This window comes from Halichoeres trimaculatus, unplaced genomic scaffold, assembly GCF_033239565.1.
Source record: "Halichoeres trimaculatus isolate MK-OKI-2021-1 unplaced genomic scaffold, fHalTri1.1 fHalTri1_scaffold_4, whole genome shotgun sequence".
NCBI classification, from domain to species: domain Eukaryota; kingdom Metazoa; phylum Chordata; class Actinopteri; order Labriformes; family Labridae; genus Halichoeres; species Halichoeres trimaculatus.
The window spans coordinates 11,705,367-11,723,344 of NW_027437182.1; the positions used below are offsets into that span (position 1 = coordinate 11,705,367).

The 17,978-nt window shown below is 38.5% G+C and overlaps 2 protein-coding genes across 2 annotated transcripts in view; one reads left to right on the plus strand and one right to left on the minus strand.

Moving 5' to 3' along the window:
* Positions 1-17,978, minus strand: part of pla2g4ab (phospholipase A2, group IVAb (cytosolic, calcium-dependent)) — a 55,864-nt gene that overhangs the window by 37,552 nt on the left and 334 nt on the right. The gene's annotated exons all lie outside the window — the stretch shown is intronic.
* pdcb (phosducin b) lies at positions 9,961-13,941 on the plus strand. The gene is made up of 4 exons (XM_074668874.1): positions 9,961-10,123; positions 11,178-11,236; positions 11,820-11,968; positions 12,512-13,941. The coding sequence occupies exons 2-4, from the start codon at positions 11,191-11,193 to the stop codon at positions 13,025-13,027; spliced, it is 711 nt and encodes a 236-aa protein (XP_074524975.1). The 5' UTR covers positions 9,961-10,123; positions 11,178-11,190; the 3' UTR covers positions 13,028-13,941.

Below are 17,978 nucleotides of genomic sequence, written 5' to 3' on the forward strand. Positions count from 1 at the left end.
ACTCTATTAAGCAGCAAATTGATACACAAGATGTAACAAGGAGCTTTTATGTCAAGGAAATATATGATTGTCAGAAATCAATAAAATTGAATTCCAGAGCCCAGATTTATGGCAATATATAAGTTCCTTTATAAAAAGAGATAGCACTTAAAGACAATACCTGTCATTAGGGAGATACATACCTAGTGGACTACATCGTTACATGTTGTCAACCCTGGCTGGTTGGTACTAGCATGACTTGTTAGCTGAATTTGTAATCGGTACCATGCTACCTAGCCAGAGTTTTAACCCCAGTTTACAGCCACAGCCATAGTGCAGTAGCGCTCTGCTACCCAGATAACATCTATTAGCACAGCCCAGTTTGACAGCACTATAAAAAACCTCCTAGGAGGACTGATGGCTGAGGATGCTAGCTTTGCTGGTGTTGGTCAAACTCTGTTGACCAATTTGACATCATTTATCCTCAAACTCTGTGATTCTGTGTCTCGCCAAAACCTTTTCTTTTTTTTCTGAGTGTTTTCTATAGACTCGTTGACTCTCCTGACTTTAAATTCAAGTTAAATAACTGTAAAATTTGTTTCTCCAAATTCTTCATATTTTGATACTTGGATTAACTGATTCATTAATTCATTCATATATGAATATGAATATGTAGAAAAGTAGAAAATTTCCAGCCAAAAATTTACATTGCAAAATATTCTCTCTCTATAAAATTGTGAAATCAGAAAACAATGAATCCTTACTATCACACAGACACAGCTATGTGTGTTCAAGTGATGTGACGTTAAAAAGGAGTTTCAAATGACCGTGTGAGTGTTGGTAAGATAATTATCAAGAAAACAACAAGAAACTCTGAGCAGTTGCTTGCACATTTAAAGAAGATGAGTCAATGTAAACTGGAGGCTGCATGTAAACATGTAGTTTCACATGAGTTGTAATGGTGGGAGTTTGAAATGAGCAGAAGAGGAGTGCTGGGTGAAGAAATACAAGGAAACAATACACCTTGTAAAAGAAAACAGGTCATAGATCACTTCCTTAAAAGTATAAGTTTAACAGGTGTCAACAGGTACCTTTGGAAAAGTTTCCATCTTGAAAGAAAAGTTTAGAGCGACCAGTGTCTTAGAGAGTGAAAGTTTGCACCAAGCTAAAAGCCATTTCAATTCCCCAACACCTGTTTGTTTTGTTGTTGTTTTGATCCTTTTGTAGACGTTAGTCATGTATACATCTCTATGTCTGAGGATATGATTTATAGGGTTGCTCATACTTTTACATCAGTAAACTGTGAGTTCTGAAGCATCAGGTCTCTCCCATGTTGCCAGAGGCTTCATCATAAAACAATATTCATGTTTCGTCTGGTATCAGGGGTTCCAGACTTGTCTCAAAGATGCAGCGCAGTGACGTAATGATCTCAGTCTCTGAAACAAACAAACAAGATTTCTAGGAGACAGGTTTGATGGATTTGCAAGAGCCAGACAAGCGAATGACAGTTACGAGATCCTGCGTGAGTTTGTGAACTTGTGACTTTGGTTGAGCCGGTCTCTGAGCCACCCACGAGAGCCTCTTGACGGAAGCTGAGTCACACAGAGAGTGTGGGGTAGGTTGTAAAGAGAGCTATCTTTGTTTTCACAGCAATTTAAAATACCTTTTATCTCTACACAATCAATGGTGTTGCCCAAATTTGATTATTTTTGATGCAGTACTGTTTTAGTATACTGCATGTAAAAGATGTGCAACTGAATTTGCCATTTCATGAGTTGCCCGTTTTGGGGACTGAAACTCTTGGCCACCGACTCATTATTCTCTTTAACAGTATTTTGATGCAAAACAAAACAATTACAAATTCCCAATGGGTTTTAAATCACAGGTTAGTAGTGTTTGGATGATCAAAATCTCTGGTCACTTTTCCGAGCAAATGTTGAGAAACTAAAAATCCCCTGGATGATATGCTTGCTTTTCATTTCAGAAATGCTCTAGAAATTAAAGGTCTTTGAAATTTTGTGCCTCTACAGTCATCTTTATTTGACCGCTGATCTTTTTTCCAGATTTAATCGCTGACAGTATCAGTGACTTGTGATCAAAAATATTTGGAATTTTGATACCAATATTTGAAAAAAAGAAGATAAATAATCCCAAGCATCGCATTGAGGGAACAGCAAACTCCTGCTGCCCTCCCACTTTCTCTCAGACCCGCTGCCTGTTGCTGGCACACACACTACCTGACTGTGATTGTATCTTTTCTTCTTGCTTGCTCCTGCAGCTCCTCCCAGTGGCAGCTTAGATAACATATAAAACACCACACATTTTTGTCAGGTGCGTCACTTTTTCCCTCCCAGCTTGAACCAGTTAAGGAGGGCCTCTCGGCCAAACACAGAAACACCAACATTACGGTTGGATGACTAATATTTATGAATGGGTCGAGGGATAGTAGCAACAACATTGGCTGGGGAAAGAGGAGGGTGACTGCTGCCTCGTCACTCCCTCCCTCCTTCTCTCACACACTACTCACTACATCAGCTCTGTGTTGCGCAACACTTATTCACATACGCGTGCGTAAGGAGTGGTTCAGGGGTCTCTGGGGGATTTAACCACCAAACCACAGATTATTATAGATAATAAAATCCATTATTGAGGTTTTCTACTTAACTGCAGCTGCAGCTCTGGTATCCACATGGTCCATTTAGTTTCTATTTGCACAAAATGAACTTTGTGTTTATGAACATGGTTACCATTAGTATACAGTATATGGATGAAATAGTTTAATGCATTTTTCATAGTTAAATAAATAGATGACATAGCAGAAATGAACTATCAGAACAGCATTATTCTGAGGTATGTAATGCAAGTGCAAGTAACGACCTAGATGATGTATTCAGAACAATAGCTCTGTATTCGTTTGGACAACACAACTTTATTTCCTTTCGTTGTAAAATATGAAACTGAAGTATCGTCTGAATGTGTGCTTACTTACTGAATTGGTAGAGCAGAACTAACATCCAATCCCTTCTGCTATCAAAAATACACATCAGTCACCATAAAGTCAAAAACCCCTCAGGTTTCTCTTGTGTTGGTGTGATATCAATCATCTTTTTGCCATCATACATCTAAAACTATTTAAAAAAAATTAACACTTGCTTATAAATCAACATAAGAACAGACTTGTTCAAACTTGTACATTTGAAAAAAAATCTACTTTTTGTATTTTAACTCTAGTTTAACCTATCTTCTGTTATAGTAGAGCAGCAGGCTTTAAGATAAGCAACAAGCTCAGGTCTAAAAGATATAAAGATTATGAGGAAGTGCCAAAAGCCACAGTTCATCGGGTGTCTGCTTAAGGCTGGCTGCAGAAAGACCAGAAACCACATACACATCAAGACAAAAAAGACTGTCACAGAACTAAAACAACAACAACAGCAACACACATTTACAGCCTGGTTCAAAACACAACTTGGGTCTGAATAGCTCATTTTTCTATTGCCACACACCGTCCAGGACATGACTGACAGGTCTTGCACCTTGTGGCCGAAATTTCTTGATATAGAAATTTTAATATGGCTCCCACTAATGAAAGGCTTCATTGCTCTGCATTTGAAACAGACTGGCCACCTCCCCTTATTATACGGTCTAAGTTCAAAACTTATACTACAGTCAATAGGGGGAGTTCTAAAAGTTCTGGTTCCACACTGGATTTCTATACAGTCCATGTCCAAAGATGCTACAAGGTGGATCTGTTTTAACTGGACTGCCTTGCCAACTTCTGGTCCAGATTCTCACACATAGTACCATTATTATTACTATTTTTCTATTCTTTTTTAGTTTTCTTTTTTTGCTTTTATGCCTTTTATTAGATAGTAGAGAGGACAGTGGATAGAGCAGGAAATAGGGAAAGAGTGGGGAGTGACATGCAGGAAAGAGGCCACAGGCTGGACTCAAACCTGGGCCACCTGCACAGAGGCAAACCTCATGGAGCGTGACCTTAACCACAAGGCCATCTGTGCTCCATAGTAACATTTCTAAAGTTAAGCTTAATTTGAAATTTGAAATATAAACTCACAATCAGTTTAAAAAAATGTCTCAAGGGGAAACTCCACATGTGAGGTGATGTAGAACCCTACCAAAATAAAATTTAGTCTCCAAATAACACACATCAGTGAATGAATGGAGATTTTGGGAACACTTTGACGGTAAATTTCTCAAAGAAAGCACTAACAACAATCTTGTATCCACTGGTACAGATTGCAAAAATATATATATATATTTGGCTGCTGAAGTTTTTAAATTTCATGTTTTGGCATTGTTTTCATCACCGTAGGAACAGCCTCAGATGTTTTGCAGAAGAAGAGTGTTCAGACACGAAAGAAACGCTGTATAGATTAATTTGCTTGACTGTTTTTAAGCTTTTGGTCATTTCGCCTGACTGTTTTTGCAGGACCTTCGTGTCTTTTCACATGCAAAGACAGTGTTTGGGGGGAAAAAAAACAATGAATCACTGGAGAAACAAAGGTTTTGTCCTTATTTTTCCCGAAGATCAGACGAATGGATACAGACATCTTGGCAGATGGCAAAAAAGTAATCACACTAAAAACAATCTTGTTTATGTGGAACCACATGGGTCTAATATCTTTACCCTGTTTCCATTGGCACATTTGAGATTTGCCCTCACCGCTTTAACAATTCATCACAATTTCCAGCTGTTAACATTTACAGTAACATGCACACAGTCCACTTTTACTGTAAGTGAATGTGGTTCAAAGAAGGGTTTGGGTTTCTTCCATGTCTCAGCTCAAAGGGTTGATTCACTTTTTTAACTACTTCCAGTGCTGACAGACCATGCATGGACTTGTTTATTCCATCCAGCTTTGAGGATACCTGTGGCTGAGATTTTTTAGAGGTCAATGAAATTTTTAAAGCTAAAACCATTGATTAAAAAAAACTCAGCCATTCTTTCAGTAATATTCAAGATCTTTATTGGGAAACTCCCAAACTTAACCTGATGGACTTGATGGATTACTTTTTTTATTTGGGTGAATTAAGCTTTAACCATTATAAGTCAAAGGATACTATGTGGATTTATTTGAGGCTCACTGGTGTGGCGCCTCCACTCATTTGCCAGAACTTGCCGAAACTTGTCAGAAACAAAATGAAAGGAAGCAGGTACATTCTTAAGGATTAAAGTTATTAAACCAGGAAATGAGAGACTATTACTAAAGCATGGTACCTTAAATACTGAATGTGAAGAGGAGAATTTGCGTAGGTGGTGAAGAAGGAGCTCTGCCCGTATTTTCACCGGAAAGCACCATGAGGCAACAGGAGGGTTTGGTTTGGGTACTTCTGGTAGAAGACACATCAACTCAATGGTGATTTCTGTAAAAAGGTTTTTTTTTTCTGTCTGGTAGAATACCCTTAAATTCACAGTCATGGGATTAAAAAAGGCTATGAAGAGGACATGAGTTAAAGGAGCCTAACCTGGTCATCATGTCCTATTATAAGTTTTAAATGTTTATTTGCTTAACAGTCATTCAGAAAATCATACTACTCAAGATGACAGGAACCGAGTTGAACCTTAATTTTGTGGTTGTGCCCAAACTTAAATCCAGGGAAACCCCGGTAAATTAACATCACCTGTTCTGCAAAATGCAAATAAATACATGTTCATATCCAGTCTTATCTCTGAGGACTGTGGTGTGGGCCATTAAACCATAAGAAGTAGACGTGGTTGAAGATGACAAAAGAGGAACGCAGTAATTCCAAGTCAAAAAGTTTTAACAGTAGAGATGGGATTTGGAAAAAACGTTATTCCAATCGAAAGTATGACACAGCAGGCAGTCTTCCTTCCTGCAAGCTTGTGAGTCTGTCTCACTAGTGAAATTCCTGAGTCAGAGCAGCAGATATGTGTGTTGGCTGTGGGCCTTAAATAAAGCAAGGCTGGACTTTCAGACAGCCTCTAATAACACTGTAACCAGTCACTGCTGTCATAACAATGGAAGACTCTCAAGCCCTGCGCACAGGAGTGATGGAAATGTCACAAGAAAAGTCATCTCCATGTCAGAGGATGGCTAGAGGAAAATTACAGATCACTAACTGTTTTCCTTTTGCAGACCAAACGACTGAGCATGAACTCATCAGGCATGTCTGCCATCGATCATGGAAAGGTGAAGTGTGTGTATGTGGGTTGACTGAGTTCAATTACAGGTTGACCTAAAGTATATATTCAAAGAATAAAGTTTCTGTTTTAGTGCTTCATAGTCTTTCTTTTAACACCCTTCATGTTGACAGCTACAATCACTCCAGAACATGTGAAATGAAGAAACATGTTCAAAACCTTAATCTGTAACGATATGTGACATACAGATGGAACTACTCTGTTAACCTCACAGGTGCCTCATCTGGTTGGAAAGGCCGAGAAGCAAACTTATCAGTGCATTGCTTCCAGGAAGCCAATGATAAATGGTCTTGGGGAAACCCTTAGCCTGATAAAGTATTTACCCAGCTTATCAATGGTATACACACCTTTGAGTCACCTAAAGAAAATGAGACAAAACACTCAGACAGGCTAAAAAAAGGTCTGTTACAACATGTTTCTCAAACAGCAATCCTGGAGATGTACATTAAACATCCATATGTTTAACTTTAAGCCCCATGAGTCAAAGCTAATACCATCATGCATCAGCATGGATGTATGGGAAATTGTAATTACAGGCTTTACCAAGTGAGGTAACTGTAGAGCCTCAGACGTCTTGGAGCATATGGTTTATATAAAAGCTCTTCTGTTCTTGTAAGGGAGACATAGGCAGACACATACACACTAATTTCCTGTAAATCTCCTCCATACATCTTTTCACATTTCTTTCAAACTGCCAAAAGGGTTGGTGTACCCGGCCACAGCACGGAGAAGGCATAAGGGTAGACATGGATGCATATTTATAAAGCAAACACAGACATACTGGTGTTTATTTGTCATAAAATGAGGAAGAGGAAGGTCTTTGTATGAGTTATGCTCACTGTAATAATTCAATCTACATGAGGTCAGATAATTAGGACCACAGGCGGGTATATGACACCAACAACACTCAGTCTGGATGTGAGGTCACCAGAGTATTTTTTCTTTAAATCTGAAGAGCAGAAACAAATCTCTTGTACAAAGCAAGCTGGCAGAATGCTGACCTCTAGCTTTAACACAACAAAGTTGTTAAAAAGCTGACCTGTAGTGTAACCCTATTATCCAGCCATTATCCAGCCCAGAGATCCAATGATCCATGATTATGTAACACAGTAAAGTTAGTGGAGACTCAGATAAAACCCTCTGTTCACGAAGCTGCCTGGGAAGCATCTCACATTTGTCTTACAGGAAAATTGGGGATTTCATAATGAATCCTTACTACTTGACCAGATATGATTAAAGGAAGATTGAGATTAAGAAAGAGATTAAGAAAAAAAAAACTCTGAAATCTGTCTATGTCCATAAACCATTGTGTTAGCCTGATACAGCTCAGTTAGTTTTCCGGACAAATTTTTCTAAAATATACATAGTTTATGGTCTAAAGAGACAGTTGATATCCTAGAACATGTTTTTCCTCAAATATTTTAATGGATTATCTTTCATGAAGTCACTGAGTCATTAGCATATAAATTGGAAATTTTGAATTGAGTATGATACTCTTTGTTATATTTTAACATTAAAAAAGCTATATATTTTACAACTTGTTTTGCCTTTCCTAAGTATAAAGTAAACTAACGAAGATAGCAAGCTAAACAGTCAGAGGCTATCTAACTAGGTAGCTACCTAGCTTAATAGCTACAAAGCCAGATAGCTACCTTGCTAGTTGAATAGGCTATTGCCCAAATTAAAGTTTTTTTTTTTTTACATTTCTTATTTGTAGCTAGTAATCATGCAACCTAGACAGCTTTGTGGATTGATTATAGTTTAAATGTTGGGTTTCTCTCTCTTCCTGCTCAGTTTGTGTTGTGTACCTAGCCAAACAGAGGCTATAATAGAGTCGGTGGGTCATCTTTCTCTGAAGTTTGCAAAGGTGGGTGTTGAGGGTTCAATCCCAGGTGTTGTTCACATTCCAGTGGGTGTGTGACAGGGATTAGTCAAAAAATGATGGGCTTTACATAGAAGCATCTGCCATCAGTGTGTGAATGAGAGGCGAATGTGCCATGCAATGTGAAAGCACTTCGAGTGGTCAGAAGACTAGATGGATAGATAAGCTCATATTGTCCTCTTGCTGACAGATACATCGTAATCAGATGGTGCCAAACTATCTGCCGCTTTCCTTTTAAAGTAATCTATCCCAGCACATAAATATGTCAGCTCTCCTGAGGCACTGAGAATAATGTAACCCTGACTGACATGGTTATACTGTGTGTGTGCCTGAATAAAACAGTCCAGTAATCCTTTAAGCCAATAAATACAGGACGCAGACACCGGAATGAAGGACAGAAGTCGAGCAGGGTTGCATGAGCTATCCCAGAAAACATCTTGTGGGAGTGGAGAGCATTACACCTTTCTGTTTGCACGCCAGTGAATCAGCATTCATCTTAAGGGAATCTTCAGTCAGGCATGTAGTTAAAGACCAAGAACTTAGGAGTCATTAACAGATTTCTTTTTACAGTGCAGCTAGTGGGAGCACATATACTGAAAAGTACCCTGCATGTTGTTCTCAGGTGAAACCTAAGTATGTATCTCTCTGACACTACTTATTACACACAGTTCTCTATGAGAGCAATAAAACATGGAAGTTGTCTAAGATACTCCGATACATCACCCTCTCATACACTTTAGTAATAACATGTGCCTTTGCAGGTGTGCGTGATAAATAATGGGTTAATGTTTTCCACTGTAGAAGCTGCAGTGTTTAGATAAAGCAAAGTGCTTTTAAGCACTTGACCTTAATACTATTTGAGGTGCTGCATTCAAACTTTACAGCCTACTTTATTTGACCATAAAACAGGTCGTGAGGGAAACATTTGTGAGCACAGCAGTTTCAAAACTATGAGGATAAATGCTGATAACAGGTCGATGAATCAGCCTGTAGGAACCAGATAAATCTAAAACTCTAAAATTATTCACAGTCCAAAATCTAAAAATAGAAAAATCTTACTCATAGATTCATCGCAACCTTTGCTATTAATACTTTTGTACTTAAGATAAGGTTTTAAAAACAGAACTTAACTTGTTATGAGTATTTTATTTTGTGTGTGTTGAAAAGGTTAGAGGAAGAAATTGAGACAACCAGCATCATTTTTAAAACTGACTGTTTGTAAAGCCTCTTGGATTTCCCATATTTTGCAAAAGTATTTTGCAATAAATCTTGAACCATATTTACTCCAGATGTTTCCTGTTTTAAACTTTTGCAAAATCAACTCTCAGTGGTTCAAGCTGTTCAAAAGCTTCTGTTTCCTACTTATTTTCATAAGAAAGTAGTTCATACACTCATAAAAACATCATTAGGTTTATGAAAGTTTTTAGAGATGTCTCTTGTAAGGAAATGTTAAAAAGACAAATCCCTCATCAAGAAGGGATAAGAGGCTGCAGGATGTTGATTATAATTAAGAAGCGCGTGATAAAGCATCACTGCAGACGCTCCCCACCCCTTGCTAGCGGTGTTTTGTGTTCTGTAATATTCCCATCATGTGTTTGTTCTCGTGTGAAGCTCTATGCCTTGAAGAACTTTGAATTCCAGACAAGATCACATTATGTGAGAGTTCATTCCAAAGATATAGAGCTTCAGGTTAACTCTTAATGTGCTGTTTAAAAGGGCGAACAGTAGAAACAGAGCAGCTCTTGTGTTACTCTTGAATAAAAGGACCTCTTGTTTTAACCTCTATTATCTCTCCCTCTTTTTGCCACTCTCCTATCTCTCTCTCACAGAGCCTCTATCAAGTTGAGGCTTCTAATTCCTAAAGTTAAATCCTCTTAGGATCTATGCTCTATTTCTGTTTGCTCTATAGGGTCTTTTTTTAAAAGCTCCATTAGACCAAGCTCATTGGCTGGAAAAGGCAGACGCATGCACACAACAACACGCAGTGTCCAGCCGCAGATAGCTTTGTGAGGTGACCGAGTGAAGACCAGTGCAAGGTTAGCTACTGACACAAAGAGAGGACTTCAGCGTGACTGTGGAAGGTAAGAAAAAGGATCATATTTTCATTTTAAAAACTCTGCCAACTAAGGTCAAACTTTTGTAAAGTTGATGATTTAACCCTGAATGGATTGGATTGAGAAACTTGACCTGCATTTTTGTTTCTCAAGCTATCATGTTTTTTTAAAACATCATTTAAATATTTGTCAAATAATTTTCTAAAATGAGACAACATATAAAGCAGTTTTGCCAAGTATATATACTATTCATTTCCTGTCTTAAATTACATTTATTGCACAAAACAGGAAAAAGGTCTTTGTTTTGAATTAAGTCATATCAGTCATCCTTATGCAACGGTTTGTGACTTGCTCATACTCACACACTTAAGGGACTGATGCCCCTTACACAATACTTCATTGGCTCATACTGGAACTAATCAAGTCAAATCTCCACTTGTGGATTTGAGTGATAGAGAGGTGGTTACAGAGATCATCAGCCTAGATCAGCATTGTTACTTTACTCATGAGGAGAGACTGCACTTAGTAGAGCACTGGTTAAAAAACTGACACCAGTGACATGATAAAGTTGTTTGTATCTTCTGAAAACTTTGCATCTTGTAATAATGCATTATACATTTTCACTATACTCTGAACAATCACAATTGATGTGCACATAAAGTCACATTTCCTTCTTTTTAATGTACAATGTAAACACACAAGTTCTAGAAATTTGCACATACACATCTATATAAACCATATCTTAATGATCTGGATTATAAAATCATTGTTTTCATCTATTGTTGACCTATTTTCAGTTGCCAGTGCTATCCATACCTTCCGAAAACATTAGCTAACAACATGCAAGACACAGATCTGTTGCAGCTCAGTAATCCTCTTAGACGGCGTTAATTTAATTAAATATCATGGGACTCAATAGCTATCCAGTGGCTCAGTCACCGTGCAGAAATTTAAAATCTGTAGTCATATATTCATGTTACTGAGAGCAATAATAATATACAAGTGTTAGAGAAAAACAATAGCTATTCTTTCATACAACCTAAAATAGTAATAGACTCTGTCTCTCTTTCTTGACAAACAGCCTACCAGAGAAAATGTCTGACAAACTGATTGAGATGGAGGACAATGCAACCCACACAGGTGAGTGGAAGAAGTTTCATCTGTTCAAACTAACAGACATCTAGTGGTCTCTCTTTTTGCTTTTTTATTATTAAAAAATAAGTGGTGTCTGATGTGCAAATATACATGTAAGTACTAACAAATCCTTTTGATAGTAAGGACTGTAAAACTATTTAAAAAATGACCTTATATGGTTCAACTGGCTGCAAGCAGACAACAGGAGGACCAAATCAAAGTAAAGTAAAGAGAGATGGAGATTTGGCAATTTAACAGACCCTCTAATCTTCTTTGTCTTATGTAACACTGTTGCAATGGCTGCACTTCCTGGAAGGCTGGGATGACGCTTAATCCCTAAATTAAAGCAGGACACCATACTCACTAATGACTCATTGCTGTAGATTGTCAATTCAGGAAGCAATGAGCAGGCAATTCAACTAAATATCTATGGTTGTGCATCCTGTAAACAGTTTTATGGTTTTAAAGCACTAGCTTTCAATAGTGTATCAATGATATAAGTATTAATACCACATTTTTAACATAAAATCTCTGGTGGGTAATTTTGCACTAATCTAAAATCCAAAAATGCTGTTTGTCTTTCCTACAGGTCCAAAAGGTGTCATAAATGACTGGAGGAGGTTCAAGCTGGAAAGTATGGACCCAGAAAACCTACCACCTGCGAAACGAGAACTCTTGAGACAAATGTCCTCTCCAGGCAGGCCAAAAGATGACTCAAGAGCAAACCTTAACCGCAAGGTACAACTATGTAGACCTGTGCACAAATGGACAACTATACAGCGCCTACTGCAGAAAAGTTTGCACGCTGTGCAAAATGTTGGAAAAAGTAACAGATTCTGATGATTTGACAGTCATTAAATCCCTATTTTCAATCAAATATACTGCAATACTTTTCTGTTTTCTAGAATATTGCATGCACTTTGAGAAGGTAACATCAATTCAGAACAATATAACAAAATATGCTGCCTTCTAGACACCTTATTTTCAACAAAGACTTTACATCATACAACAAAAAAAGCATGGTGCCTCGGTAGGAAAGCCTTGAGCTAAGCAGGCATGCCTCCAATCCCAACTTGTCACTAAATGAGAGAAGTTGGTGCATCTTGAACAAGAAGAAGAACCTGAACTGTTCAGCAGCTAAAATCTAATGTCAGAATCCATTGTTATTAGCATTTTACACAGCATCCAAACTTTTTGGAAACAGGGTTGGGTGGAATAACTATGAGAAACAAGAAACAGCACTGTTGCTAATCTGTTACTGATGTTTTCATATCTTTTCAGATGAGTGTTCAGGAGTATGAATTGCTGAAGGAGGAGGATGCTGGATGTCTAAAGAAATACAGGAAGCGTTGCATGCAGGAGATGCATGATAAACTCAGCTTTGGGCCCAAGTTTGAAGGTGTTCATGACCTGGACAGTGGAGAAGCCTTCCTCGAAGTGATAGAAAAGGAGCATTATAGCACAGTGGTGGTTGTCCACATCTACAAGGATGGAGTCAAAGGCTGCGAGGAGCTCAACAACTGCCTGGACTGCCTGGCCACAGAGTATCCAACTGTTAAGTTCTGCAGGATTGATGCTGTTGCATCAGGTGCTGCAGAGCGCTTCTCGGACGAGGTTTTGCCTACACTGTTGGTGTACAAGGCCGGAGAACTCTTGGGGAACTTCCTGGCCTGCACACAGCATCTAACCGAGGAGTTCTTTGCAACAGATGTGGAGGCATTTCTAAACAGCTATGGCCTGCTGCCGGAGAAAGAGCTGCCTGGAATGGAAGATGATGATGAAAATGATATAGAGTAAACCAAGAGTTTGGCTCCTGGGATAGAAAGGAAACACTCTCTAGGGTGCAACAGATGGCTGTGAAAGACAATATGCAACATAAGAAAGGTTACTCCTTTGGGCCACAGCAAATAGAAAAATATCATAAGATCTCCATTAGCTCACAAGTTTGTCTTTTGAGGGAGACATTATACATCGATATGACAGACATGGGTGCTCTGAGATAAAGGTGTGGGTAACTGTAAGGTGAAGGATACAGTGTGTATTTATTGATCATATCTAACAAATCACCTCACCATCACTCAAACCAAAGCCAAATCCACTTATATATTGTGTAAGATTGTTGAATTTTGTAAAATAGAAAATATTGCATGCTTTACGTTCTTGTATAATGTGATAATTCAACTGTATTTTGTAGCATTTAATGGTCTGTGAAAAAGTTACTCATATCTCCAGTGTCCACGCATAGTTACACCCCCATGTATACATATATACAATATTTAAATAGGTGTACACTAAGTGTTTCTGTGGGGGTGGGGGTCAGCAAAACAGAAAACAAAACAATTTCAAAGAGCAAAACAGGGAAGGAACACTCCAGACTCAAGAGGCTGAAGCACTCAGGATATGGAAACATGGATGTGTAAACATTTTTCCAGTGCAACCTGACCTTTCATTGCTTCTCTTGGGACAGAGTGGTGAGACATGCAAAGGTTTTTGAGATTCGACATTTCAGAGTTTTTGTGACTTCAACATCCTCACTTCAACATTAATATGGTCTCCATCCATTTGTACACACTTTAATTTTTGAAAGTGGTAAGGTGAACGGAGGTGTTGGGTTTACTTGCAATGAAATGAAGTCAGCTGATAAGTCTTTGAGTAGGTACAAGTTGAGGATTTGGTTGCTGAATTCACATCTACATACATATTTAATTTTCCACAGGGTTTGGTTATTAATTGAAACTATGTACTGGAATATGATGACACATAACCTTATATACATGTTACAAAACAAAAATAAATAAAAATAAAATACCAAAGCTTACAGTGTATTTTATTCATATTAATGTTAGAAGGATTGTCTGTTATGTAGTTTTTAAAGAAGAGAGCTAGACAGGAGTGTTGTGGATATCTAAAAGCATTTGTATAAACTTAATTTTCAAGTGCTGATGAGCACACATAAGCACAATCACAGTAATGACCTGTCTCTCTTGACCCTGTGAGTCATGGGGCTGACCAATTATTTGGTAATAGTGTGTCACTGGATGATAACAAATTTCCCTGAATTCAGGTTGAGTTGTAGACTGTTTTGTGGAGGATAAAACTCTAAAATGATGATTTTTAATAACAATGGCTGCACGCATACGGGTAATGATGTTTATGAGAAATCTATGACTCAATATGTTAAAAAAAAAGCTAATTAACAAAACATCTATCTGTGAACTCAAAACAGAGGCACAAAGTCAGGAAAAGTAGTGCTACATACAAACACAGAGGGTACCTGTGGAGGCACGCTGCCACAAGTCAAATAACATCATCTCTTCTCTTATAACACAGACTTGACTCCCCTGTGACCCCGGTTAGCTTCAGGGATGTCAAAACCACAACATAAAAGCCAGTTCAATTTTTTTTTTACAACTTGAGAAACCAATCCACCAATCCATTTGCACAGGTTAAATTAAATTATATAACTAGGTCATATAACTGTCAAGCATGTTTCCACACAAACATGTTAACTACTGCTGTCGGAAACAGGTTGGCAACAAAATCACTTGACTTGCCAAATAGTCTGCACACTATCTGTCTAATTGCTAAGCTGGAGACCTTCAGGTTACAGAAGGGCATTTTGGTCAAGAGCACAGCTTCACAAAATGAAAAGGTGCTTTGTGCACATTTTTCAGACAATATTCAGACAATTTTACGAGTGTGTATCTGGGATGTTCGTATTGTTGTTCAAAATGTAGGGAAACATCTCTTTAAGCTTTCACGTAATTTTGAGACAAAATTGATCATCGGTTTTGGCAAAAAGAGCTTTCAAAGAGCAAGAGCCAACACCAACTAACTTGTCCAATGATGACTAAGATTTTAAGTTTTTCAAGCAAATCATTGCACTTCATCAAATTTATTGCAGAGTGAAGATGGATGTGGCATCTATATATTCAGGAGATGCATGAAAATATCTTTTCTTAGGCAATAGCATTAATTTGACCTTAAATTTACCTTTTTAGGGGTACATTTTATCTTTTTCTCATTTTAATCCGCTCCATCTGCTGCCATAGCTGTCTGATGACTGCATAAATTTGTCTCCTGCTGTCCCTCCTCAGTCTCCCTAGGCCAGGCACACAATGTGTGGTTGTGTACATGCCATGGTGGGATGTCAGCTGACACTGTAAATGGGACGGTTTACATGCAAAACCAAAGCTTGTACGAATCATGTGCTCAAACCGTACATTCAGGCTTATTAAGTACGACCTAAGTGCTCGCTCTGTTTAACAGTGACAAAGCACAGATAGTTGTCAATAAAACTCCCTTTGGAAAGTCCCACTCATATAAAATAAAGTCAATTATATGGCTGATGGACATACATATATGTCTCTTTCAACTCTACACATAATGGGGCTTTTTTGATGATGCTCTGTCCACCAAAGAAGGGAGAAGCCCTATGGTTGTGGACTCAGCCCATGGTCATGCTTTTAAAGTACACTATTGACCAGAATTTGAAGCTTGCTTGAAATCCATTTGACAGGCCCTCATACCTTCTGGACACTGTGTTGCAAACCACATACAATCATGCCGATTACAGGTCAGACATGGCTTCAACTGGCACAGTGCACAACTAGACTAAGAGAACCCAGCCTCACATGCAAGTGTCTTTCTCTCACTTTAACAGGTTTGCACTGTATTTGAATCTAAATGACAGAAATAATAGTTATTTTCTAGAAGCAAGGAAATCAGTATCTGTGACTGAGCAGCACTATCCACCCTCAAAATGTCTTGAGAAGTTTTAAAATGTAGTTAAGCTAACAGACCGCAGCATGTAGGCTTTATCAAGGAGTTTCCTTTGATGACATGAAGTAAAGAGATCTATGGCAAGGTTATCAGGGCAATCCTCTTACAGGATTAAGGTTGTAGTTCTAGTAGTAGTAGGTTACTAGGTGCCCTTACACCTGTCTAAATCCGAGGAAAAAGAGTGTCCTCAATCCCTTGAATAAAACAGGGTTATACCACAGCTTTATACTTCCTGAAAAGCTCCGCCAAAATCATCCTGAGATGTCTGCTTTAACATGGTCGAATACCAGTAATCTCCAACATATTGCCTGCAAAGGAGTTCTTTATGCAATTAATCAAATTGAAAGAGCCGGGGACTGAGACACGCTAACAAATATTTCTCTGAAGTAATACATGTGTCTGTATTCCACAATACCACATCTGGCATGGCTGTCATAGCCCCTAGCTGGTAACACCTCAATTCACACAGTATTAGCGTGTCAAAGGTTTATCAAACCTTTGGAAACCTCCCACAACACTTCTCTGGCAGTGTGAGAGGTGTTTCCTGAAGTGCCTTAACATGTCAGCCTGACTCGCTGCTGGTGACTTAGACCACAGCACTGTATGTAAGAGCAGCAGCTAACTTAAGGCACTGCAAATGAGCAACCACTGGCTTGAAGAGTTCACACCTTTTTAAAACTTTTATGCCCTCGAGCTCCTTCCATATTACATCTACAGTACTCTATATAAGGCATTCTTAAAATTGAAAAAACAGGGTTCAGCAAGTGCAACAGAAGTCCCTGTAACAGTCTTTGCAAAGGTTTGAATAAGATTTACTTTAAAACAGAATGATTCATCTGTGGGTTCAGAATAAACATTTAACTATTAACGAGTGAGTGGGCGTATTTTGCTTCCATATGCTGCAAAACACACACACGTATACAAAGCGTGGGCCTCTTCAAAGACTCAGGTTTACAGAGTTGTGAAAATTACTTTGCTGAAATGAAAGAGTTGAGTTTTTTTCATGTTTACCAAGAATCCACTTCTGTAAACTTGTTTCTTGGAACAGCCCCCTGTAGCACGATTTGAGTCATGAGTCCCCTAAATGTTTACCTCAATGTTTACCCCTTCAAGAACCACGTGATCCCACCCCCATTTCTGACGTTTTGATACCCCCTTTGTTTACACTGCTGCGCTAATTGGAAAACTCTGGTCATTTTTGTGTTTGGACTCTTGGAAAACCCTCCAACCACGCTCTAGTTCACCCACATAAGGAACAATTGCAGCAAAGAGATGTCATGACACTGCACTGGGGACCTGGTTTGAGGCGCACATGGTCCCTGTGACCATATATGGACAACGGAAGTGGAAGAGATGACTTAACTGTAACCTCTGTTTGCTTATTCTTGTAATAAATGAAAACCCATTTTAAGTCACGGTAACAGATAAGTTCCTTACTCAGTAAGTTCGCTGAAGAAGAGAGGATGTGTGTACTATCCTTTGACTCAGTTTCCCCAGATAAAATCAAAGTTTTATCAAAAAAAAAAAAAGAGAAAAAAAAGAAGATACAAACAGCTGCTTATTATGAGTGGAACAAGTTGAAAATATGCAAACTTTCCAGGCTTTCACAAAAAAACCCTTTTGTGTTTTTTAATGACGAAGGTGAATGAGCAAACAGGTAAAGATAAGAAAAGGGAGGAGAAGAGAATAAGTTGAATGGGGATGAGTAACAAAGCTGTGACTGCCGCAGAAAATAAATTACAGTGTACATATCGCCCCCACGTTACAATCAATCTTTGGGTTGGTCTCCTTTTCATGCTAAACTGAAACTTATTGTTTGAATGAATGGAGAAGCCTCTATGTGGACCAATGAAAGGATGACTGGACACTGTGGCTGCGGATGTCCAAGATTAGCTGGAACATGAAAAGGGAACTTGAACATCCTTTGAATCACCCCTAAAAACCCCTGCTGATTCCTGTGTAGTAG